Genomic DNA, 27164 nt, shown 5'->3' with positions numbered 1-27164 from the left:
GGATTCACCACTTTATCAGGAAGCATCCAACTGGACTTTTTGAACATTGTCAGGTGCCAGAGACAGTAGAAAATTACCTTTTTAACTGCAGGAAATATACCTCAGAAAGAAAGGATATGATTGAGGGAATGAGGAGATCAGGGCTGACAGGAACAGGTTTAAACTTGGCATACTGGAGTGTGGTGGAAGTGGACAAGGCAGGAAGTGTCTGGTCAGCTCTCTTAAGAGAACAGGACATGGATGTATTATAAGAGCCCTATCCAGCTCTTATTATACATCCATGGAACAGGGTTGATAGAAAAATCTGACAAACCGGACCACTGTAGGAGTTAACTAACTCCAGAAGGTGGCAGTAATGCGACACCAAGGATGCAAGTTGCTGTTCAACCCCAAAGAAGAAGAAGAAGAAGAAGAAGTAGAAGAAGAAGAAGAAGCCCAATGCGCGTTACAGGTGATGAATATGCGCGTCCCCGGCGTGGCGAAGGCGGTGCTTTTCCCTCCCTCCTCCTCACTCCCGTGGAAACACTGGCGGGCCTTCGTTGCTGTTTTTGAACTATACTTAATCGAAAGAGCACCTTTTGCCACCATTGCAGTTCATATATATGAACAAAAACATTATAACGGACGTTTTGTGAGCCGTTTACAGTGTAACAGGAGGGCCTGCTCCCCCTCACATAGACAGAGGCCGTCATGAAGCTCACGGACAATGTGCTGCGGAGCTTCAGGGTTGCTAAGGTTTTTCGAGAAAACTCAGACAAAATTAATTGCTTCGACTTCAGTTCAAACGGAGAAACAATTATTTCCAGCAGCGACGACGATTCCTTAGTCTTGTATGACTGCCAGGAGGGAAAGTAAGTAATTTTACGCTAATGTTTTTGACGTTAGCTACTTGCTATGCTAGCTAGCGAGGCCTGCTGCTAATAACGTTAACTTAACTCCGTAGCGATTGTATGATTGTAGGTGTGTGAACTGTGTATATATCAGCATGCAGTTTGAAAACATAAGCAGCATTAATTCAGCTTGCAGTGTGACTGATGTGCTATGTGTCCACCACACTGCTAGTAGTAGACTTTAACCTGATAAAATGAGTAATGTGAGTTGTACAGTTGAATGGATGAGCGACTGTTAACGTTGATAAAAACCTCATGTTGGGGCTGCAGGGCCACTACTAACTCATATTTTTTTATTGAATTAATCTGTCAATACTTTTGAGTAATAGGCTAAAACAAATTATTTGTTTTGATATGATTGATTGATTTTAAATGGCAACAAATTTATTCAACAGCCATGTTGATAATATTTACTGTTTAGTGTTTAGCTTCTCAAATGTGAAGATTTGTTGCTTTTCTCGGTTTTGTTATGCATGTATGTTTGGGGTTTAGATTAGAGCTACAATCAACGATTATTTTTATTATCGATTAATCTGCTGATTACTTGCTCAATCAATCTATAACACTGTGAAAAATGCTTTTTAAAAACTGTTAAATAACGGCATTCACAATTTCTCAGAGGCCATGATGATGTCTTCAAATTGCTTGTTTCATCTGATTAACAGTCCAAAACCTAAAGATATTCAGTTTACTGTCATATATGACACGGAAAAGCCTCAAATCCTTAAATTTGAGAGGCTGCAACCACCAAATATTTGGCAATTCTGCCTTAAAATTGTCTAAAAAAAAACCCAAACAAACAAACAATTATTTGATTATCAAAATAGTTGCTGATTAATTAAACTAATCAACAAATCGTTGCAGACAGAGACAAGTTGTATATATTGTTAAATGAAAAAGTGAATTGATAATGTTAGCTGCAGCCCTATAACAAATGCTGATTCATCAGAGCTCAAGCTATGATAATTATAATTAAAAGCCAAATTGCTTTTAATTATACAGCGGTCTAATAAACCTGAAGGTATTTAATTAAATTTAAAAGCAGGCAACTCTGCATTGAGACTGTGGCTAACTTGGACGTGATTAGTATTTTTGTCAGATAAATGACACTAAAATATTCACAAATTTTAATATGTAATTTTTCAGCAATGGTTATTTAAATTATTTTTTCCTCTCTTTTTTTTTCCTCTCACATAATCTGATTTATGGCAGACCCAAGAGGACTCTCTACAGTAAAAAGTATGGAGTGGATCTGATCAGGTACACACATGCTGCTAACACTGTGGTCTACAGTTCCAACAAAATCGATGGTATGTTGATGCACAAATACTCGTTGGTAGTTTTTGTCTGATAACTTCGCATGAATGAGTTTGAATTTCACTTTGTGCCTGAGATGATGATGATGATGTTTGTATTTTACAGCTGTGTAATATTAAAGAGTCATGTATCACAATACTTTTTTGACTTAGTACCTCAAGTGATGATGTAATATGTTTTGGGTATGAATATTGTTCCTCCTAAGTGTCTAAGCTGTTTTAAGAAACTTTTACCACCATAATGAAGAAAAGACTCAAAGACAGTTGAGGAAGAAATTCTAATTAACTCTCGGCTTATGAAGTTGTTACAGCTAACATATTTGAAAATATTAACAGATGTACATATCTGGTAGGCACAGAGCAACACTGGCATTCATAAAAGTCCTCTTGGTGACCACACGTTGAATATAAGGTGGAATATTAACTGCAATATCATCCCTGGTTTGCTCTGCAAACCACCAAGAAAAATATTTGTATCTTTTTGGCAAGATAGAGGTTCTCTGCCTTATGTTTTTGTTTGAATAGTAGTAAAATCTAATCTAAAAAAAAAAAAATCTCCCAATGGAGCTTTAAACTAGGAATGAGCAGTGTGTTTTATTTTTTAAAAAGCATTAAAAATGTGAATATGAGCCAAACAAGTAGTGTTTTTTTTTGTTAACCTCACTTGGCTAGAGCTGTCATATACATTCAGGCAATATTATCGCTGCACTATAATGAAGGAGGAAACATTTAAGATATATTAATAATTAATATTTCCAAACATGATCTTTTCTTGATATATCAACTGTCTATCAGACCTCTGTGGACTACTGCTGGATGACGGGTCACCACTGCTCACTTTGGTCTGAGGTAGTTGTTTGTACAGTTTGAGGGTCTGTGATTCTGCCCCATACAGGAGCTAACTGTACAAGTGACTGCCTTGCCCACGGTTGAGTCCACTCATCTGACCTGCCTCTAATCAACTTCACATGTGGATGCTAGCTTGGTTTTTGCTGCTGCTGGTCATTTTCTTATTATATGACATGCCATTATTTTTCCTCACTGTTATTGTGTTGTTATTCTTAAAGATACCATCCGATACCTGTCCCTCCATGACAACAAATACATCCGCTACTTTCCTGGGCATAACAAAAGGTGAGGAGTGGATTTATTCTCATCTGTCATTGTTTTGTACTTTGATTTGATCTACTCTATTGTGTTGAAAGTTGCTGTTCTCATTTTTCCCCTGTTGTTTTTTTTGTTTTTGACCAGAGTGACATCTCTCTCCATGTCTCCTGTGGATGACACGTTTATTTCTGGCTCATTAGATAAAACTATCCGACTATGGGATCTGCGATCGCCCAACTGTCAGGTTAGTCACAGTTATAATTTTGTGAACATCCATTGGTGTTGCACTAATAGGTTTATATTTATATTATGATATAATAGATACTGACCTCCTCTTGTCATCTGTCAATTTTAGGGTCTCATGCACCTTCAGGGGAAACCAGTGTGCTCCTTTGATCCAGAGGGTCTCATTTTTGCGGCAGGAATAAATTCAGAGATGGTTAAACTTTATGATCTGAGGTCGTTTGACAAGGTAAGAAGGTATATTAGGCACATTTAATATCGATGTTTTGCTAAAATTTGAGGCAAATGTTTTTTTTGTTTTTAAATGGAGCAAAATAGCCATGATCCCTTTTGTCAACAGGGTCCCTTTGCAACCTTCAAGCTTCAGTATGACCGGACATGCGAGTGGACAGGACTCAAGTTTAGCAACGATGGAAAACTCATTCTTCTCTCTACAAATGGTGGAGCTCTTCGCATCCTCGATGCATTTAAGGGTGCTGTGCTACATTCCTTTGGGGTAAGAGATAACCCATTGTCATGCACAGTTTGTGGAAATATTCACTACTTGAAAATAAAACACAAATAAGACACAACTAAATCACTGGTGGGGCAGTGTGTGAGTGGAAATTAAAAAAACATTAGTTAAAAAAAACACTTCTCACAGTCAAATCACCTCAGATTTTTTTAAATCAGTATAATTCATATATGAAAACTGAGGATAATGTTAGCACTACGAGGATCTGGTAGAGTGCAGGTTTATTTTATCTTACTGCAGATCACTGCTGCTAGTAACGAGCACAAAATAATTGCTTCGATGCTGATGTTCTTTACCTACAGGGCTACAACAACAGTAAAGGTGTAACACTGGAGGCATCATTCACACCTGATTCTCAGTTTGTAATGATTGGTAAGTTAAGATTGCTCTCTCTCCGCTGTTTTTGCTTCAGTATTGCTGAAGTTACAGGTTTATCACAAGACATGAATTACAACTTTATCACAAACATAAAAAACACAAATCAAATACTAAATCCTTGAGGAAACTACATAGCATAGTGGTACAATATGAAGCAGTCAACCTTTTAGAAATTACTGTTCCTCAAACGAATGCCACCCTTTACTATCATATAACAGAACATGTAATCACATGCTTGCACAGTTGTACAATATCTGTATTCACAAAAGAAGTTTATAATCTAAAGAGGTTTTTGCTTTTGTTTTGTTCGTATATTTCAGGCTCTGAGGATGGAAAGATCCACGTGTGGAACGCTGAGAGCGGTATGAAGGTGGCTTTATTAGACGGGAAGCACACAGGGCCGATTACCTGCCTCCAGTTCAACCCCAAGTTCATGACGTTTGCAAGTGCCTGCTCCAACATGGTGAGTGGAGGCCGCAGTGTGGACTGAAGAATATTAACTATGCTTTTTAAGCTGTGTTAGGCTGTTTAACGTGTTGGCCATCTTAACTGTCTTGAAAGGAATTTAGTAGTGATCAGACAGCCATGTAATGTGATGTCACTAAACTGTGCAATTCATGGACTCTCTTCTTCGTGGACACTTTGTTACACTGTTGGGTTGTGTTACTTTCTACATTATTGCTACAATGACTCCAACCTCAATTTGTACACACTTTATACAACTGTGCGTTTAAGTGACTGTGATATAATGTGACATGAAGAGTCACATGTGTTCAGTTCATTTCCACCCGTCAGTAGATGGGAGGAAAATGGAGAACAAAACAGCGTGAAAGTGAACTGGATGTAGTTCATTTGGCTTCAGTAAAAGAAAGAAATGGAAACACTTGAATACTTGATGCAAACAAATATCCATTTAATTATAAATCTATTGACATTTTTCAAAGCTTGACGTGATCTACATGCGCACATTCAAGCGCATAGCTCTAATGTGACCCACAATGTTTCGTTTTTGTCATGTTTTCAGGCATTCTGGCTCCCCACCATCGATGACTGAAGACGGCAAAGTGAAGTCCGAGGCTTCTGTTGAAGGCCAAAGTCGAAGCAGAGTGACCAGCAGGGGTCAGCACCGCCAGCTCTTTGTGGATTTCACAGGAAAAGAGTGTTAAGTCCAATGAAAATTGTAAATAAGTAGTTTGCAGAACGAGATCGTTTGTCTATTCTTTTTTTATATTTCTATTTAACATTAAAAAAAATTCTTGGTAAGAATTTGGTTTTGTCATTTTTTAAAAACTTATTGCATGAGTTGTATTTTAAACAGGTGACCAATAAGAGATTAAATGTGACATGAAATATTTGTCTGATCATTTCAGAGCTGGAGGAAAATGTGTTTCTTTTTGTCCTTTAACTTTGGTACACGCTGAGAAATCATCCCAAACCCCAACATGTAGCACTTTTGAAAGGAAATCATTTTATGAGGTAGAAATAATTCATGTTAAAACTGTTCGAGTTTTCTAGATCATTCATATCTGTAGCTTCTTCTAAAATTTTTGTGATATTTTCAGGTTTTGACTTTCCGTGTTTAGATCATTCAAAGCAGGAATTATAGAAAAAAACTCTAATTGTCAGTTGTGCTTTGTAGGTCTGAGATTGGGAAAAGCTTGGTGGCGTGTTTTATAGCACCAAAAACCTCTTACACAATCTGTTGACCATCACAGTTGTCATGTGAAGTAAGTTGAGAAGTTGAGTTAACTTTCCACAGCAGCATTCTCCTTTTTGATCTAAGAAACCGCTGATTTTGCTCTTTTCCACTTTGACCCAAATTATTGTGACTCATATGTTAAACACAGCAAAACAGTTTTTTTTTGTTTTCTTAAACAATAGGTTGTAAAGTGAAAGAAAAGTGCTGTCCATGTCACTGTAATAATGGCAGAAACAGTAGGGAAGGCGCCACACATGTTAATTTTACTAATAGCTCAGGACAATAGATCTGACTGAAATTGTTGCTGGGCCAGAAGTTGGTAATTAGGTTTGCAGGTCACACCTTCCTCCTCCCGTGATGGTCCTGGTGTGTGGTTTTGTGGTGGTGGGGGTTTCATAGGCCAGCACCCATGGCTGGACAGTCAGTAGGAGCTAAATTTGGGATAGAGGTGATCAGGTTCCCTCTCTGTGTGCACATGATACTGTCCTAGTTACATGAGCTATGTCCCTTCACACACTGTCACACTCTGTCAAAGAGTCCAGACACACTCAGCGATCCTCTTCTCCGACAGTCAGAACAGCACTCAGTCACTTAATCTGATTTAAAGGACTTTTTTTTTTTTACAGTCCAGCTCCTTCGGTTGGACTTTAGTGTTTCTTGACTGGACTGAATATTTGGGCCTGGTGCTGCGGAGCTCCAGTCCCGTCTATTGCTTCTTCTCCGTCTCTCAACACACCTGCTACAAGCGCCTGGCAGGAGGAAGAGACTGCTTGACCTACCATGTTTCTAGCTTTAGTGGTGACGCCAGAGCTGAGGGAGTTTCTGGCCAGGGCAAGAGGTGGAGCGGTGCGCCTCATCAAAGTGTGCATCCAAGACGGTGAGTGACCCAGGACAGTGGAGCTATCAAAAATGGGAATAAGCTGGCCCAAAGGGGACGGGAGGTAAACTATAAATCAATCATTATGCTAGTTTTATATATCACACTGTTTTATAGAGGTTAATATTTGATTAACTTATTAGTGAATGGTAGAAAAGTCATGATTGATTGCTGTAACACTGAAGAAAACCATTAGACAATCTGCTCGTGTGTTACATGTTGACACTCATCAATCACTCATTTTAAAAACAAACACTGGCTCGTCTTCTTACTAAGATGCATCCTTCATAACATCATCTACCTCACCTACCCAAAACAGATCCGCCTTCACCCACAAACCTCTGGTGCAGCTTGAAAAGTTTCCAAAACAGTCATGCTGTTCCTTTGTCATGAGCTAAAAACTCTTTGTTCTAATATTGTAGGCCAGTGTTGCCCAACCTGCGGGTCGGGGCCCCTCCGGGTCACAAGATGATTATCGAAGTAGGAAATATTAAAACAACTAAAATCTGCTGGACAGTGTTTAAAGTGTTTATTTTTCAGACTTTTCTTTGGTCTTTTTTCTTCTTGTCAAATACTTTACATCTTCAGCTCTCTAAAATGTCTTACTTGAAATATTCTGAGAATGAAAATTCATCCTCAGTTTGCACGTAGACAATGCTAGCTGTTTTGAAAATACCAGTGATCTTTGAAAAACCCAGACTTAACAGTTACTGTTGTTAAAGACTCTTCTGAGCATCTGGATGCGAAACTATTCTGTCCATTGCATGACTCAAAAAAAAAAAAGATTTTGAACCCATTTCTCAAGTTGCAACTTTGCCAGAAATGACATATCCTTGCTCATTTTGTACGACCCAAGAGAAATATAGCATAATACAATGTAACATACAAATATAATGATGATAAAACCTAAATTTGTTTTCCTTTTGTATTGTACAAATTGAGCACAGACTTTTGTAATTACCAGCTACCCCTTTCCATTAAGAAACAACTTGAGAAAAGGTTTAAAAATGTCTTTGTTTTCCATCCAGATGGTTGGAAGAGTCTTAACCAATTCTGGAAATATATTTCAGAACAATGGTTCACGTTGTTACACGACCTTGTGGGTTTTTCAAAGATCCCCGGGAATGTATTTTTCAGAAAAACAGATGCTTAGCTCTGGGGCTGTCTCCACCACTGCTAAAGACTATTTGACTAACTTCTAGGAAAAAAGGATTGAGGCAGCTGTTGTTCAGCTGTGAGAGAACAGGCACAGCCAGTCAGCTGAGCAGTCTATGTAAAATGGTCAGTGAGGCAAAAGGTTTCTAGGGAGCTGATCATGGATGTGGACTGATATGTTCATGTGGTGTTTTGTTTTGGTATCTCACCAATGCCACTCGGTAATATGATTCATGACAGAGGCATTCTGGGACTTTTTGGGGCTATCTTTGTGGACTGTGCGTATCATATTAAATATTTGGTCTTAAATTTTGAAGTATTAATGTCGACATTGACAAGCTTCAGAGACAGACAGTCTGGCAGCAGAAGGGTGCCAGGTCCGTCTCGCCTCCTTACGAAAGCACTTTGATGTCCGTTCCAAAAGAGAAACAAGATCATTCAGGCCGATTTCATCACTGCTGCCACTTCAGTTTCCTTTCACCCCTGACAACTCATATCTTACGATTTTACAGCTTTGTTTTAAACTTTAAGAAGTCAAAGACAATGCACAACACCTATATATGTCATTTACATGCAGTTTAATACTCACATGGTCCCGTGAACACAGGTACTAAGAGAGAATGGCTGATGGAAAGTATGTATGTGTGCAGAGCTGGAATGTGTTGCAGCTCAGAATAGCAACTGCCCCAAGAGACAGTCAGGAAATCCCCCTGCACCCCACAAGGACATCCAACTTTAGGTTTATGTGTACGTTTTTGTATATTTCATTAATCCCCGCTGTCAGTGTTTCCATTAAGTTGTTAGGTTCTTACGGCTCCACTCAGAGAGTTGACCCAGTGTCCTGTCAATTCAGTCAGAAACTCCAGTAATATTTTTAACCCAGAGGTCGGTCTTTGCCTTCTTTCACCACAGCACAAGGAGCAAATACAGCGAGCAAACAGCGAGACCTCACAGACTCTCAGATGAGGTTTTGAGACTGACTTTAGCTAAGTGACTTTACACATGAAGTGGTGAGCAATGAAGCTTTGATACTGGTTGAGAAACGATTAGTCGATTGACAGAAAACTATTCAGCAACTATTTTGATAATTGATTAATCGTATGTCATTTTTTCAAGCAAAAATTCCAGCTTCTCAAATGTGAAGCTGTGCAGTGTTTCTCTGTTTTGTGACACTGTGAACTGAATATATTTGGGTTTTGGATTTGTGGTCGGACAAAACAAGAAATCTGAAGATGTCACCTTGGGCTTTTTTACAATTTTCTGACATTTTATAGACCAATGCAGGGAACCTATTAATAGAGAAAATAACTGGCAGAGTTCACCAAAGTTAAAAGAGTTGAGATACTGTTCTCTTTTCCTTTTGACAACATGGATTAGGTTGGGAGCCACCACATGAATGTACACTAGTCGTAATGTAATCATAAATGCATACACTAAAATTTAGAGACTTAGTCAATGATCATATATAAAGTCAAAAGGAAATTACTACCTGAAAGTGTCTAAAGTTTGTTTAAAATGAGAGAAAATCAATATAACTTAAGAGGAATATGCATGTTTAAGAAACAATTTTTTTTTTGTATTTCAGTGAAAAGGGTATTTTCGTGCAGCTATTGTATAAAAATGTTTTAAAATACTTTAATGAACTCCAAAGAACAAATATAAAAATGAGCATCAGGATTAAGATTATACATTTTGACTGGTGTTAGTTTTTGTCATCAAGGTTATGTATTGTAAAACGGATATGGACAATATGCTGAACCTTCAGCCCACACTTTTTTGGTTGGTTGGTTGGTTTGTTTTTTCCTTTATCCTACATTTCTGTGTAAATACATTTCAGACAAAAATTTATTTCTCAAATCTATATGAATAATCACATCTGAGAGGTAAAATAACATTCATTCTGAAAGCACTATTCCATGGTAGCACGTTTAACCAACCAAAACGTCATAATTGATGTATATCAAGTATAACTTTAGATTACAGCTGCTTTTTATAATCAAATTATAATAATCCGTTACTACTTGATCATGACTGTGGACCAGAGTGACTCTTACTGTATGCCAGGCCATTTTCTAGCCTTCTGGGGGGCCGTGTGCTGAATCTGAATCATATTCCATATGCATATAAATGAGACCAAATGCTACTTTTTATATATAAAAACCTTATTTTAATTTAAGGAAATTAGCTGCATTATTAACATCATCATCATCATCACCGTCTTCAAAACTTTTGCTTCCTAGATTTTTTAGAAGCGAAATCATCAATGATGCATTCATAGGACAGCTGCTGGCCAATCTCATGATTGATACTGATTATGGCAAGACCACTGAGGATGATTTGTTATGTAACCCCTGCAACGCCTAATGACCACAGGCTAGTTTAAGGAATATTGGACCAGTGTCATGGGGGAGTTGAAGATAAGTAAAGGACTCAATGAGTAGCTGGAGCCAGAGAGCAGGTTCAAGAGACAATTGTATTAAAACTTTTCTTATGTAAGATAATAAAAATGATACAGCCTAAGCTGGCATTTTTGACAAAAATATACCTTCTTCAGGTGCAATTAAACTGTTTCACAGTACATCTATACAAAACCCATCTTTCTCCACAATATTTCAGCAGATAAACATTGTAACAATAAGTAACTTAAACCAATTCAACCTCTTAATAAACCATATAGATGTCTTAAGTTCTCCTGAAGAAGAGTCCATTATGGTGTAACAAAGTTCAGTTCTTGGTATCTTCAAGTTTCCTCAGTCCTTAGTCATAGTCAGTCTTTTCAGTGTTTAGGTCAGTCAGTTCTGGATCCGTTCATGTAGGGGGGTAAGGTATGTGATGAGTGGTGGTCTGATTTTCAGAGCAGCTGGTGCTGGGGGCCTACAGAGAGCCAGAACAGAGCTGGGACCAGGATTATGATCACTTCCTCCTTCCTCTCCTGGACGACCAGGAGCCCTGTTACATCCTATACCGCCTGGATTCCCAGAATGCACAGGGCTACGAGTGGATCTTCATATCATGGTCTCCTGACCAGTCTCCAGTATGTCACACCACATCCTCTTCATTCTGTAACATATACTGTACATAAACACATCGCTGTTGTTGGGAGAAAACTGCAGATTTACAAGTTGTCATTTAACTTAAAGGGGTATTCCACTAATTTAGTTTTGCACTTCCATAAAGTTTTGGGACTTAAGAGAGACATATAAACAAGAGTAAAAGTCTACAGCCTTGCGAATGGCCTTGAGCTAAATGCTAATATGTTCACAATGATGATGCGAGCATGTTGATGTTGAGCAGATATAATGCATGGAAGTATTATAGGACCTGGTTACCAGCTTCAAAGATGGCAGCTATTCACTCAAATGGAAATTGCTCGCCTGGTGCATAATTGCTTTTCTAGGCTCAGGGGAAAGTTTTACAAATATAAAACCTTCATGGATTAAAAATTCATAATACAAAGAGTAATAATTGACCTTAGCATGCTAATATTTTTTAATTAGCACTAAACACAAAGTACAGCTGAGGCTGCTGAGAATGAAGGTTTGTACCAAATTTCATGGCGATCCATCTAATAATTGTCAAGATATTTCAGTCTGGACCAAACTGACAGACCATCATTGCCGTCCCTCGATCCATGCTGCTAGCATAGCTAATCTAATGATCAAAATTGAAGCAGACAAGGGCAAGATATCCTGACTTGTAGTCCAGAGTATGTTTCAATCAGCAACATCTTTCAACTCTACTCGCCCAGGCTTTCTGTCAAAAAGTTGATGTGTAAAATTGGTGGAGTTCCCCTTTAAAACCAGTCTTGTTTGTAGCATGGTGATCATACCTAATTAAACCTATCTGAGATTTTTAATCTAAGCATTGTAGCAATTCTGTCCTGACTTCAGTCTTTCCTGAAGGATAAGTTTTCACCTGACAGCAACAAATATACAAACAGTACATTCAGTTTTCCTCTCTAATGGTTGCAGGTGAAACAGAAGATGCTGTATGCTGCCACCCGTGCCACAGTGAAGAAAGAGTTTGGCGGTGGCCATGTGAAGTATGAGATGTTTGGCACAGTTGAGGTAAGAGCCATTTAACTTCATTATAATCTACTGTGACAGTTTCTCTGTTTTGCGGCGATGATGTGTTTTAGAGGCGTTTGTCCTTGTACTTCCTGTAAAGGGCCTCTTGTTTTGCTTGCAACATTAGGAGGACGTCTGCTTGCTGGGCTACCAGCGTCATGTGTCATCCTGCTCAGGTCCTGCCCCGCTCACACTAGCTGAACAGGAGCTCCAGAGGATCAAAATCACTGAGGTGAGAGGTCAACATGTCCTCAGCAGTTGTCATCATTGCACATACTGTAGCTTTGTTTTTGGACTTGTTCTTCTTGAACATGTGCAGCTGTCTGCTTGTGTCTTAAATAAAAGCTTCACTGTTTGAATCTGAACTTTTTGTTGTTTTTTCTCTTTCAGGGCAGAGTTAAACAGGTATGTTGAAAATGATTTACTGTATGTGTATATTTATTTGAATGTGAATTCAGAGAACACACAGAGAGAACCTTTAATCATTGGTTTTAATAAGTGATAACTCTTATAAACACATTAGTATTACAGCATAAAATGTACAGTTATATTATCTTATTAAACACTCTCTGGATCTTTCTTTAGACACCTTAAGAGACAAGTCAAGTCAAGATTTGTGTGTATGCTTGCTGCCCCCCTCAGGTGAAGACAGAGATCAGCGTGGAAAGTAAGCACCAGACACTTCAAGGCCTCGCTTTCCCACTGCAGGAGACGGCCAAAAGAGCCTTACAGCAACTCGCCCAAAAACGCATCAACTACATACAACTGGTGAGCCTAATGAGCTGATAGATCAAACCTCTGATATTCTTACTTCTGTAGACGAACTCTGAATACTGTGTACTTACAATGACATTCACTGTGTCTTTAGAGGTTGGACACAGAGAAGGAGACGATTGAGCTGGTTCACTCCAACCCGACAGAAATTCGAGATTTGCCCTGCAGAGTTCCTAAAGACACTCCCAGATACCACTTCTTCCTCTACAAGCACTCCCACGAGGGAGACTATCTGGAATCCGTCGGTATGTCATTGATCTCTGCCTGTCCTCCTCCTTTTACATTTACGTCAGGAGCACAAGAATGTGCATCCACCAAGCAAACCACAGACATGCCAGAGTTCACCACAGAGACACCATTATTGCATCCCATATCGTATCAGGTTTGCAACCCATTAAAATGAAGTACTGTCAAATTGTGAGTTGTGACCCTCATCACAGATTATGGCTTATTTTATTGACAGCATTTAAACCGACCAATTTAAATGCTGTCTGAATTGACTTTCTAGGATAGTTCACTTTGAGGGTTTTTATATCCCTAAGGAGGTGAAAGTATCCAGCATTTCACAAGAAAAAAAAACAAAAACATGAAAAATAAATATAATTTAATGTAGCTGAATTATGTTTGTCTTTATTATCTTGTTAATCCTCCAATGACCCTTGATATTTATGGAACCAGTGATCTATATCAACATAAAATATTTACTTATAATAAGGTATTTCTTCTTCTCTTTCCCTGTCTATAGTGTTCATATACTCCATGCCCGGGTACAGCTGTAGCATCAAGGAGCGGATGTTGTATTCTAGCTGCAAGAGTCGATTACTGGAAGAAGTGGAGAGAGATTACCATTTGGAAATTGCTAAAAAGGTAACAAATGTATAGATATATGGATGGATAGGGAGGTAGACAATAATGATAAAGTACTGAAGCTGAGGTTTTAGCATATTGGGTGGAGTGTGCATTGTACAATAAACAACTTACATGTGGTAGGTATATTAGAGAATGTTTAGTGTTTTTAGACTCAAAAAACCCCAAATATGACTACTTTTAGACCTACAAAAATAAACAAATATTCAGTAATGGTGATAGGTTTTGACACTGCATTTAGATCTTCAAGTTGGAGGATAGAATTTACAGAAAATACAGTATAATAGAACCATTAATAAATAAATTATAAAAGATCAAAAGAATTGAAACATAATCTTGGTTGCCACCCAGGTTTTATACAAACTTACTCATGCTGACTGATAATTAGTTAATGAAGTTATGTAGGTTCAAAGATCTCCTACAGATTTCAGGACATAGCCTAAATTTTGTGTACTACATTTTGTGCACCTGGTACACCTGCATGCTAATTTTCATTATTTCCGTCTATGTTCAGTTGGAAATCGACGATGGAGATGAACTGACAGACAGCTTTCTGTATGACGAGGTCCATCCCAAGCAGCACGCCCACAAACAGGCCTTTGCTAAGCCCCGTGGCCCGGCAGGAAAAAGGGGACACAAGCGCCTTATTAAGGGTACGGGGGAGACCATACAGAACAGTTAGAGGTGGACAAAAATTCTCCTGGACGTGTCTGCAGTTCCAGCCTTCTCGCTTTCCCCACACCCACTCACCGACACATGCCAGGCTCAGAGGAAAGAGCACATTATTGGTTTCCACTGCCGTTTGTGTACTGACCACAGCAAACACTTGTGATATAATATCTTGTTTTTTTTTTTTGATGAAAATATGCCGTTAAGTTATCTTAATCTGTTCCTCTTGTTCAGTTTGTTGCAAAATCCCACAGGCAAATCAGGCAAATACATATAGATACTTAGAAAAATGCTATAAAATCAATAAGAAAGAAATAGTCCAGTTGAAACTAAAACAAGTGGTCTTGATGATATGAAACTAATCTGTGTGATTTTTCCTTTATTATGAGTTATTTCAAAGCAGATTCACAATACATTAACAGTTTACAATATAATAGACCAGTACAATAAATCTGTACTGAACTGGTGTTAATGCATAGTGTTTCAGCGCTCATGTAAAGCCTCAAATACACATTTTTTTATCAACATTGTTTGTAAGATAGAAGCAATATGAAAGCAGATTCCAAATAAAATCTTGTTTATACTGTGGTATTACACCTTTTTGGTTCAGATTTGTGTATTTTTATTCAGCACACAGGTTTTAATGCATATGGACAAACTTCCTCTTACACGTCTAATTATCCTACATGGTTAGGATGTAGTCAGTGTTGTTAGTGACCTGTTATGTTGACATAAACATGGCATAACTAATAAGAAAAATGTCACCCAAAGTAATTTGTTCTTCCATCACAGAGTTTTTGTGAATTAAACCATCAACTGTACATTCAGCCCTCTTATCGTGGCAATAAAGCAGAGTGAGGCTGCCACACTTGAAAAACTGCCCTGTATTGAATTAACTGCATAAAAATCAATTCAGCAGCAGTACTGGCCAGGGTGTTCTGAGTGCACAGAACAAATCTGCATCCATGGGTGCACCATCAAACGATAAAGATTGATTTCTGCTCTTTTAAGCCTCTGAAATTACCTCATCCGTAGGATGTAATCTGTGCAATCTTGCCTTCACAAGCTTCCTCTGCTGCGTTGCACACATGTCTCTGCAAAGCACAGACGACACACTGGACTACAAACTCAAGGTCACTCGAGGTCTCGAGATCGCTCTACTACTGAGAAGAATGGTTCCTCTTTACTTGTAGTTGATTCAACTAATTGGCTGAAAAAGTCTTGATTGATAATTGATTTAAAACATTTATAGGTGATTATTGAGGGGGCTAATATTACTCAGTGACAACTTAAAAAAGTATTGTTACATTTTAAACATCAGGCCTTACATCAATTCAAAAATATCCACAAATAAGCGCAACATTTTAGTCCTCCTGCATGACTGTATCCATCTGCAAAGGGACAATAAAAACTGAGATTTTTTTAAACTTAATCAGATAATTAATAAGTTTAAATTCTATCATTGGATGCATTTTTTTTTCAATAAAAGACAGCCTTGCTCAGCGCTTCTTTCCAGGCATGTTCCCAGTGAACAAAGCTGTGTTGATGAATAAGGTTTTCTCTCCGAACGTACAACGGATGAATTTATGTTGCTGATTCCAGGCAACTGAGGCTTTTCTCCGAATCCTCTGGAAACCCCTATTTTTTCCCCTACGTTGGAAGACGACAACAGTTATTCATTGTTTCCCACATCATCATTCCACATAATAATTCTTAGTGAGTTCTGAGTAAGTAGCGTGTTCACACAGGAAATCTTAAGCACATTCAAGATATCAGGATGCAAATATGTGGCGGGAGTGGTGTTGATTTGCGGAGTGAGGTGCTGACAGGCACTATTGTTCTGCAGTCCAATGCCATTATAGAAATGAAAGAGTTGCCCACAGCTGGAAATGATTTAAATTAATTTGTGCACGGATGTGGTGAGACAAGTTTAGGAAGATCTTGGTAAACAAATCAAAGAAGATCTTTGAGGGAATATTTTATTCAATAGGCAGTAATGTTCCAACTGCTGATATTTGCTGGTGCAATTCTCCTAACACTTCCTGTTAGTATAAAATGGTAAGCTATACACATTTTTGTGCACTTGTTGCAAAAAGAATCATGCATATTATTTACAGTTAGTAGTGTATGTAGTATGGAATTGCAGTTGTATGTGAAACTATTGCCAAGGGCAAATTTCCCCTCAAGGACAATAAAGTATACCTTATCTTATCTTATCTTATCTTATCTTATCTTATCTTATCTTATCTTATGAACTGGGAGACAGCAGCTATGTGCCAAACAACAGTGATGTATTAATATATGACAAGTAGTGCATACCAACAAAAGCAATTAATTGAGGTTGTTGAACTATACATTGAAAACAACTAATAGTTATGCAGCACCTTTTCCCTTGTTTAATATGCTTTAAAATGGGTGTACCAATAGCTACAGGTGGCCATCATGGAATATATATACTACCAAACCATTTTGTACCAAACCATGTAAAGCCTCAAATACATGTTTTTTTTATCAACACTGTTGTAAGATAGAAGCAATATGAAAGCAAATTCCAAATAAAATCTTGTTTATATTGTGTGGTATTACACCTTTTTGGTTCAGATTTGTGTATTTTTATTCAGCACACAGGTTTTAATGCATATGGACAAACTTCCTCTTACTTGTCTAATTATCCTACTTAGGATGTAGTCAATGTTGTTAGTGACCTGTTATGTTGACATAAACATGGGATAACTAATAAGAAAAATGTCACCCAAAGTAATTTGTTCTCCTATCACAGAGCTTTTGTAAATTAAACCATCAACTGTACATCCAGTCCATAGTCAGCGCCCTCTTATCATGGCAATAAAGCAGAGTGAGTCTGCTGCATTTGAAAAACTGCCCTGTATTGAATTAACTGCATAAAAATCGATTCAGCAGGAGTACTGGCCAGGGTGTTCTGAGTGCACAGTAAAAATCTGCAACCATGGGTGCACCATCAAACGATAAAGATTGATTTCTGCTCTTTTAAGCCTCTGAAGTTACCTCAGCTGTGGGGTGTAATCTGTAAAGATACTGTAAACATCTTCCCTTCATAACCTTCCTCTGCTGTGTCGTACACACACCGCTGCAAAGCACAGATGACACTGGACTACATACTCAAGGTCACTCGAGGTTTCGAGATCGCTCATATTACTGAGAAGAATGATTCCTCTTTACTTGTAGTTGAGTCGACTAAATGGCTGAAAAAGTCTTGACAGATAATTGATTTAAAACATTTATAGGCGATTATTTGTTTTTATTTTCTTTCTATTGAGGGGGCTAATATTACTCAGTGAAAACTTAAAAAAGTATTGTTACATTTTAAACATCAGGCCTTACATCAATTCAAAAATTTCCACAAATAAGCGCAACATTTTAGTCCTCCTGCATGACCATATCCATCTGCAAAGGGACAATAAAAACTGAGATTTTTTAAACTTAATCAGATAATCATTAAGTTTAAATTCTATCATTGGATGCATTTTTTTTTCAATAAAAGACAGCCTTGCTCAGCGCTTCTTTCCAGGCATGTTCCCAGTGAACAAAGCTGTGTTGATGAATAAGGTTTTCTCTCCGAACGTACAACGGATGAATTTATGTTGCTGACTCCAGGCATTAGAGGCTTTTCTTCGAATCTTCTGGAAACCCCTATTTTTTCCCCTACGTTGGAAGATGACAACAGTTATTCATTGTTTCCCACATCATCATTCCACATAATAATTCTTAGTGAGTTCTGAGTAAGTAGCGTGTTCACACAGGAAAAGTTTAGCACATTCAAGATATCAGGATGCAAATATGTGGCATGTGTGGTGTTGATTTGCGGAGTGAGGTGCTGACAGGCACTATTGTCCTGCAGTCCAATGCCATTACAGAAATGAAAAAGTTGCCCACAGCTGGAAATAATTAAAATTAATTTGTGTATGGATGTGATGAGACAACTTTAGGAAAATCTTGGAAAACAAAACAAAGAAGATCTTTGAGGGAATATTTTATTCAATAGGCAGTAATGTTCCAACTGCTGATATTTGCTGGTGCAATTCTTGTAACACTTCCGGTTAGTATAAAACAGTAAGCTATACACATTTTTGTGCACTTGTTGCAAAAAGAATCATGCATATTATTTACATTTAGTAGTGTATGTAGTATGGAATCGGGAGACAGCAGCAAACAATTAATAGTTATGCAGTGCCTTTTCCCTTGTTTAATCTGCTTTAATCTGCTTTAAAAGTAGCTACCGATAGTTACAGGTGGCCATAATGGGATATCTACACTACCAAACCATTTTGTGCAAACAAATATAAAAAATATTTACACTGAAACTGGAGATGCACAAGTGTTGCTGCACCTAAGGAAAGAGGATGTAAGTCTTGACTGATGTGATAGTTAAACTGTTGATCACAGGTTGTTCGCTACATTTCACTGGAGAGCTCAGATTATTAAAAACAGGAATGACAAACATGGGGATGAAAAGTGTAAAACCTAATCCCATTTATTTTAGGAAGTGTCCCAAAATGACCTTTGTAGCTAGATAAATCAGATAATTATTAGTTATAATTCAGTTATAATTGCCTCTGTATGCCTCTAGTTCCAGCATCAGTACAGTATAACATCATTATAATTGAATCTACATGATGGTTGAAATCCAAGAAAGGAATGGGTTTTAAGTCAAAAATAAAAAAAGAAGACTCTGCACACTTAAGCTCAATATAAATATTTAATAATAAAGCCAAACATTCAAGCACTAGACCTTCATCAAGGCAAATGTTTGATAAATGGGAATTTCAAAGCTTATAATTACATTAAACTGAGCATAATTGTGCTTTTCTATGCAAGTACATGTGGCAAATGCATTTCAGAGTTGGAGCTGCTAAAGTTCAAACTGGAGCTGAAACAATTAGTTCATCTACAGAAAATAAATCCGCAATTATATTAATAATCTATTCATCATGTAAGTAATTTCTTTAAGCAAAAATTATCTGCATCTAGCTTCTCAAATGTGAACATTTTCTATTTTTTTGTCCAACATGATGGTAAACTGAATATCTTTGGGTTTAAAACTGTTGATCGGACAAAGCAAGACATTCTAAGACGTCACTTTGTGCTCTGTGTCAAGTGGCAATTAAGCAGGTGAACCCAAGTGCAAACACTGACAGACCAGAGACAGGGTTGGAATGAAAGGGTGTTTATTTTCAGAATGGCAGGGTTAGTCAGCCAGGTGAGGCCCAGGGAACAGTTCACAGCAGAGCCAGGTGGAGATCTAAAGGTGAAGAATGGAGCTTGGTGGGTCCAGGTTAGGGGAGTGGAGCAGACAAAATGAGGCGAGGTCCAGGAGACAGGGGCCAGAGGGCAGAGTAGACGGAACTGCAGGGAAGAGGGAATAAGGTTCAGACTGTGTATGAAGCAACAAACAACTAGCAAATAAGATCAGGAACAAATGGCTGGAAGTGTGGCACTGACTCAAGCAGAGACTACAATGTGGCAGAGCTGAGAATATATAGGCAGGGTTGATTGCAGGATGAGGTGCAGCTGGTGGTGCTCTGCTCTGACTCCAGCACACCTGTCTCCACTCAAACAATCAGACACACACACACACACACAGGGAGAAGAGGAGGGGAGCCACTGTGACTGTCTGTCATTAAGTGACAGTTAGGATAACATGGAAGTAGATGTGGAGGGAGTGTCAGGGGAGACAGCAGGAGTAGATGTAACACTCTGGGAACTTGTCACAGGTATTTTTTGCAGCCTTTGTCCAAATTCACAGGAAACTCCAGAAATACAACAACCACAATTTGGACTTTAAGTGTGCCGATCCTTCCTCTCTTGCACTGTCGTGAGTGCAATAATCTTGTCAAAATGAGTCAGTCAAAAATATAAAATTGTGCTCAGGTATGAAAACAAAAATGGGACATTACTGAGAACATGGAGAAAGGGAGGTTCATTTGGACCTTTTCATCTTTGGATTCTTGGTAAACTTCCAGCCTACCTTATAAAATGTTCTCCAGTTACCAAACGAGATCATCCAGATGGCTAATCTTTAATGTTCCCAGAATCTGAACATGACAAAACTGCCTATTATGCGTTTGGGGATTGAAATAAAGTACAACACCCTTCACTTAGAAACACTGCCATCACGCCAAGCATTCAAACATCGCTCAAACATTCACAAAATGCTTTACGAGGACTGTAATTGCTTTATATAGACAAGCACGTTTGTTTTGTAATGTTATACTGCATGTGATTGTCTTAAACTGACTTTGTTTGTTCCCATGCTAACTATTTCATGTAAAATAGATGATAGTGTAATAGTCGGGTGGTTTCCGAGCAATTTCATCAGTGAGATGCGTTTTCAGTGCACTAACGTTCGGAATATTACAAACGTCAGTTGGTCCTGTACAGCAGTCAAATAGCAGGAATTACATGCTAACGTTACTTAATTGTTTTCAGCAAAGTTTCTTGTGTGAGGGGGAGCTTCTGTGCATTTAATTTTTACATGTTAGCTTTTGTTTAAATATTGTTTTGTGTGGATTTGAATGTGTTCACAACTTAATATTATTCAATATAATTCAAATTCAGTGATTGGTGGTACCTTATTGTTGCTGTAACGGTATTATATTGACAATTTTTTTCTGAGCTAAGCAGTGGTTCTATTTTGTATGTGCTCTGCCCTCTAACGGGCTTTGCTATTGGTTTACCCTTCAAAGCTCCGCCTTGGCACCTGAGACAGATCTTTGCACTCAACATCTAGTAAGGACAGAAGGAAGCAACCACACACCATCCTCCCACTATAAAACCCCAGCGTACTCGCTGTTCGTCTCCCTTTTTCACTCAGCCACCTAGACTATGGATCTCTGCAAGTTCAAGTCACTTCCGGCCTACTTTACACATTTCCACCCCTACGGCTGATGATACCGCTGTTCCACAAGACTTGGATGTAGCACTTATCCATGATTGAGGTGACGCCAGAGAGTCTGGGTGCCAGGTGTTTCCTGGACCTGATCCAGTTGGCAGTATTGGGTCCATGGCCAATTTCGGACCTGACCTGAGGCACGGGGTCCCATTCTCTCATATCCTGTTCTGAGATGGCGCCTTAGGGTTAAGAGGGAGAAACTGAGTGGCTTTGGCTCCTGACCAAAAGGCACAATTCAAAATGCAGGTGCCTCTTCCACCTGTAGGGCTTATAGAGCATGCTGGCAGGTGTTTGCAGGCTGGCATGAGACTAAGGCTCTCAATACGTGTCCGTGCCCCCAGTATTCTGGATTTTCTGAAGGGCCTGTTTGTCGGAGGTCGTGCGGCATCCATCTTGGGGGTGTTTGTGGCAGCGATTACGCTGGGCCATGATGGCTTTGACTGTTTCACAACCAGAGGCCATCCAGTTGTGAAATGCTTCCTACAGGGGGCCCGCAGACCCAGAGGCCTCTACCCATCGCCTTGTTCCTCAGTGGGACCTTGAGGCAGTTCTGGACCATCTGTCAGGGCCACCTTTTGAGCCACTGGAGCAGGTTGACCTGGATGTGCTGTTTATTAAAACACTGCAACTCTTTGCTCTCACTTCAGCGAAGAGGGTGGGGGACCTCTGTGCCTCATATGTGCGTCCCTCATGCATGCCCATCAGGATAAGATTGAAGTTACACCCAAACCTTTCCTTCCGGCCCAAGGTCATCAACACCTTGTTCAGGTCGAGGGTTATCTGCCTGAGAGCGTTCTTTCCCTCTCCTCACGCTAACAGGGAGGAAGAGCACCTTCATACCCTGTGCCCTGTGCGAGCGACTGATACCTTTTCTGTTTTTCCAGCTTGTTTTTCTCTCTTTGCAGTTTGGTAATCAATTGTCAGACTCACTGCTATTTTTTCTTTGTCTTTTGCCACTTTGTGGCTGGGTCCGGATTAGTGTTCAGTTCGGGCCCAGCTGGGAGTACATCTCATCCCTAACAGCCTTCGCCTTTGGTGAAAACCAGTGGTGAAGCCCGTTAGAGGGCAGAGCACGTACGAAATAGAAATAGTAATTACCAGGATGTGACTCTAATTCAGTGAGTAAGCATGGAGCCCTCTAACTACAGGCCCAGCTGGTACATCTTATTTTTGTTGCAGGGTTTCGAAGGGAGATGAGCAGTGAGTATGCTGGGGTTTCATAGTGGGAGGATGGTGAGTGTTTGCTACCTCCTGATTGGGCGGTGAGTGCAGAGATCTTTCTCAGGTGCCAAGGCGGAGCATTGAAGGGTAAACCAATAGCAAAGCCCATTAGAGGGCAGAACTCAAAGAACTGGAGTAACATCCAGGTAACTACTATTGCTTCAGCATACCCTACTGGTGATACGTGGTTATAACACATCTGTCAAATGGCTTTTTACAGTTACTGTACATTCAGTCTTGTGTTCCTACATTACTGACATTACTTGTAGTGACTATCCGAAAAACGAACTTAATTAGTCACTTAATGTTTCCTTGAGGAATGTTCTCGACGCATATCCACTTAAAATAAACAATGTCAACAAGTGTTCTTCTTTGGGGTGATGTTCCCATTTATTGCAGAGATTGAATATTTAGAAAAACAGTACTTTACTGCTTATGAGGTCTTGTTTGATGCTGAGTTTGAGACAAAGCTGGATTACGGTAAGAACCGTGTGATCCCCATCACCTACAGGGTCATACTCTGATTGTCTGTTCATTTAAAACACCTGTTGCTGTGCTGCCTATAACCACGTGAACAGAACCTATACTACACCCATGTGGTCAGACTGAGCTACATACAGACACATTTTTTATTCAAATTCAAATGGATCTTACATTACTTGTTTGTTACTCCCCCACAGAAAAAGTCCCCCCCCCCCCCCCCCCCCCCCCCCCCCCCCCTCCCAAAAAAAGAAATTTTCACCAGCTGCCACAGATAAAAGTGTGTAGTCTACAAGATTAATAATAAATAAAAGTATACTTCACAAAGATGATTGCGGTGTCCTTTTTTCTTCCTGAACTAGAGAACATAATTGTTCAACCGCATCCAACAGGGATAGATAAAGTCCACAAGACTTCTCAGAAAAAAGCTCATTTCAGGATTTCTTGGAAAAACTTGAGACTCAGCTATTCAGTATCAACACGCTCTAGTGGACATGGCTATGATTATGATACAAAATAGTTTCATGTGTTGCTTTGATTCCAACCTACCACATGTGTGTGTGATGGCTCCGACTATTGTTGGAATAAATATTTTCAAAACGTTTGTCTTGAACAGGATGTTCCTCAGATTGTGGTAAAAAAAAAAAAAAAAAAAAAAAAAAAAAAAAAAAAAAAAAAGAAAGAAAGAAAGAGAAAAAAAAATCGAGCATCAGAACTGCACTCAGAAACCTTTATTCTGGCAACTGTGATAAGATATCATGCAGGAGAAAGAGGCAGGCTGATGTGGAAGCAAGGATTTCCTAGATAGATTCCCTAGAAAAGAAATATCAGGAGAAATTAAATGAGAAACGCACACTTTACACTCCCAACATTATAGGAAACTAGCCTACTCAACCCTAATCCAATACAAAAAGACACTTAGAAAAAGTGGAACCAACCGTGAGCAAAATGTTATCTGGCCTAACAGTAGAGTTAACCCATTTTTTAGTTTATTGTCACAATAACAACTTGTTTTCTCGAGCGTGGCTAATTACTCCGACAAACCTCCGAGAACCAGGATCGAGGGAAATCTATATTACTGGAAATTGCCTGTGTGCATTCCTATTATCTTTAATGTTGAGGCGGTGAATTCCCAGAATGAAGGCTCTGTCAGGGCCGCCCGGTGGGGCGGAGTCAAACCCTGCGATTATTCCTGGAAAGCGGATAGGGAGAAGCTGCCGCGCGATTCCTGGGAGCGAGCGCCGGTTCAGCGAAGGCAGAAGCCGCCGGGTGAAACGGAGGGGGGTTGGGGGGGTAGAGATGAACCACAAAAACACGACACATAAAAAAAAATAATAATAACGAGGCTAGGGCGCTTTTACTCCGAAAAGTCACCATAAAAACAACCCGTTTCACCTGTTAAAAACTCGTCCTTTCGTATCCGAGTTGTCGCAGCGCGGTGCGACCGGCGGCGGTTGATGCGGAATAGGAGTTGGTGCGGCCGGCGTGACGTCAGAGCCGCCGGTGCTGTGAAGAGTTCTCAGAATAGACTTCTAGGAAACGGTAAATTTTAAAAGCCAAGCCTTTACACTCTGTCCTTCACACATTTGGATCCCATTCTGGTGACAACACACTCCAAAGCGCAGCTAGAGAGTTCATGTTTTAAATTAATCCAGTTTTTTAAAAAATCTTTAGATTATAAATTGTTAGTGTTATATAAACTGCAGGACCAGACTCTGGTTGGTAACGCGAGGCTCTTCGTGTCTTTATATCGCGTATAATAGGACTATTCATACCAAAAAAAAACCCCGATGTTAAAGCTTATTCTTCGTAGAAGTGTTTTTTCGTAGACATAAACTCCGTTTTTATCGGTTTTCGCTGTTTTCGGAGGAAGAATTACTGGCTGGATTTTAGTCCAGAGGATTCAAGAAATAGCATGATTCTTTGTGTACCAGGGTGAGTAGACTTGTTTCTGTTTTCTCTTCAGTTGTCTGTAAAGAACATATCGGCAAATAAATCCATTCGTAAAAGAAGTGTACTCTTAATTAAGGTTAAGTTATAAAGTAAGAGAACTAAACTACATTAAACAAATCCTCAGAGAGGGAACAATGAGTCCGAATTACATTAACTAATTATAAAAAAAAATAAAATGACCTTTATTAGAAACGTATTAATACAGTTTGTAGTAATGATACAGTATATGTATTCATTTTTATTTAACCAAGAAAGCCTGATTGAGATTTTAAATGTTTTAAAGAGTGTCCTGGTCAAGATACGCAGCAGTAACAAACAAATAGATCAGATAAACACAAAATGTGTCACAAAACAGGAATTACAGACCAAGATCAGAGTAAAAGTGATTTTAAATCATGAATAATAAATCATACTGAATATTCACATATTTTCTGGTTGTTAAGATAATACTGGACAGTGATTTGACTGTAGTGTATGTCTCCTTCTTATTAATATACTTCTCTATTTGCTATAATTATGAAGCAATAGACAATGAACTATAAATAATACATTATTTTTATTCATGAACAAATGCGGAGAAGCAGAATGACTATTTATGGTGTTTATTTATGCATGTTAAACCATATCTATCTTCCATTTTAATTCCAGTCCTAGAGCTCTTCTGCCCGCTGTTCCATCCACTGAAGCCCCACGGGGCATGCGGGCAGGGACTGTGCCTCCTACCCCTTGCCTTCAAAGCACCCCTCCGCTATGGGACCCTACAAAAGACCTGCGAGCGATTGCAAGCAACTTCTGCTATCTAGAAAATTCAGGTACAGTATGCACACATTTGCACAAGCCTTTCCAGGGCACATTTCAGTCCTCTGCTGTAAGAGATTTGGTTTTTGGACTTAACTGCTAAATAAACATCAAGCAACATGGAAAAAAAAACATTGAAATCTTCTGAGTGACTAATACTTATGAATTTGTGTGTGTAGGATGGTACTGGGGAGCTATTACTGCAGCACAGGCCCATGCTGCTCTTCAAGAGGCATCTGAAGGAGCTTTTCTGGTACGGGACAGCAGCCACCCTCTGTACATGCTGACCCTCTCGGTCAGGACCGCACGTGGTCCCACAAGTATACGGATCCAGTACAGCGGTGCCCGATTTTTGCTCGACTCCAGCTCCCCGGCCAGACCCAACCTGTCATCCTTCCCCAACGTGCCCAGCCTGGTGCAGCACTACATGGGACCACAGAGGAAAGCAGAGGAGGGGAAGGTGGAGGAGGAGGCCCCTTCCAAACCCTCTCTGCAGACAATTCAGGAGACATCTGTGGTATTGAAACTGAAGCGGGCTGTGTACAAGCCCCAGGGCCTCCCCTCGTTACAGCATCTCACACGTCTCGTCATTAACAGGCACTCTGACTGTCCTGACCAGCTACCACTCCCGAGGCCTCTCCTGCGCTTCATACAGGACTATCCCTTCAAGGTATGAGGAATCCCTGAACTCTCTTACTCTGGCTGAATCTGCTTAAGTATGCTGAAGTATACTTAAAGGAAAAAAAAAACTGTCAAAACGGGTCCTTTGTGCCTGTAAATGACATTGCTGCTCCAGACGTTGGAGGCCAGTCACAAAAATACTGGACACAGGGTCATGTTTTTGCTGACGAAATATGTACAAATTCAGTTGATACTGACGCGTCTGGTTTCAGATTTAATCTGTCAAGGACTGGGCTGTGAAGCACCCTCGAAAAAGACGACATGCGAGCAAACCTCAGTACTGTAATCACTTATTTCATGATAGATGTGGAAATTGTCCACGTCTGCTTTACCCTCATCAGTTCTGGATGTACATACTGTTCCTGAGAAGTACACTGATTCCATTGAGACATCTTTTGCGCCATTTTATTTTTCTCAGTAAAGCATTTTTTCTACCTTTTACATGTGTACATTTTTTCTATTAAAGTAACCATTTGGAGTCTAACCTTGCTGTCTTTATCATCCTTTTCTCTTGTATTGCTTAAAATGCCAGTATTACTCACCGGTT

The 27164-nt window shown here is 39.3% G+C and overlaps 3 protein-coding genes across 4 annotated transcripts; all 3 read left to right on the top strand.

The window, feature by feature from the left end:
- Window positions 1-449: 449 nt before the first annotated feature.
- Window positions 450-5714, top strand: wdr82 (WD repeat domain 82). The gene is made up of 9 exons (XM_042407410.1): window positions 450-851; window positions 2103-2200; window positions 3274-3340; window positions 3458-3557; window positions 3669-3785; window positions 3897-4052; window positions 4373-4442; window positions 4769-4911; window positions 5473-5714. Exons 1-9 carry the CDS (start codon window positions 691-693, stop codon window positions 5500-5502), a joined length of 942 nt encoding a protein of 313 aa, XP_042263344.1. The 5' UTR covers window positions 450-690; the 3' UTR covers window positions 5503-5714.
- Window positions 5715-6645: 931 nt separating this feature from the next.
- Window positions 6646-15152, top strand: LOC121894670 (twinfilin-2). Its single transcript, XM_042407409.1, has 9 exons — window positions 6646-7024; window positions 11035-11213; window positions 12151-12246; window positions 12374-12478; window positions 12637-12651; window positions 12889-13014; window positions 13115-13265; window positions 13766-13887; window positions 14402-15152. Exons 1-9 carry the CDS (start codon window positions 6928-6930, stop codon window positions 14567-14569), a joined length of 1059 nt encoding a protein of 352 aa, XP_042263343.1. The 5' UTR covers window positions 6646-6927; the 3' UTR covers window positions 14570-15152.
- A 9513-nt stretch (window positions 15153-24665) lies between these two features.
- Window positions 24666-27101, top strand: cish (cytokine inducible SH2-containing protein). 2 transcript variants are annotated; one of them, XM_042406281.1, is made up of 3 exons: window positions 24666-24727; window positions 25787-25950; window positions 26116-27101. In XM_042406281.1, exons 2-3 carry the CDS (start codon window positions 25836-25838, stop codon window positions 26610-26612), a joined length of 612 nt encoding a protein of 203 aa, XP_042262215.1. In that variant the 5' UTR covers window positions 24666-24727; window positions 25787-25835; the 3' UTR covers window positions 26613-27101. The 2 variants fall into 2 exon arrangements, with proteins under 2 accessions (XP_042262215.1, XP_042262214.1); XM_042406280.1 differs by lacking the exon at window positions 24666-24727 and adding an exon at window positions 24734-25120.
- The last annotated feature ends 63 nt before the right edge of the window (window positions 27102-27164 follow it).

This window comes from Thunnus maccoyii, chromosome 3 (assembly GCF_910596095.1).
Source record: "Thunnus maccoyii chromosome 3, fThuMac1.1, whole genome shotgun sequence".
Taxonomy (NCBI): domain Eukaryota; kingdom Metazoa; phylum Chordata; class Actinopteri; order Scombriformes; family Scombridae; genus Thunnus; species Thunnus maccoyii.
Note: the sequence above shows the minus strand (reverse complement) of the source record. Positions and strands in the feature narration are given on the sequence as shown.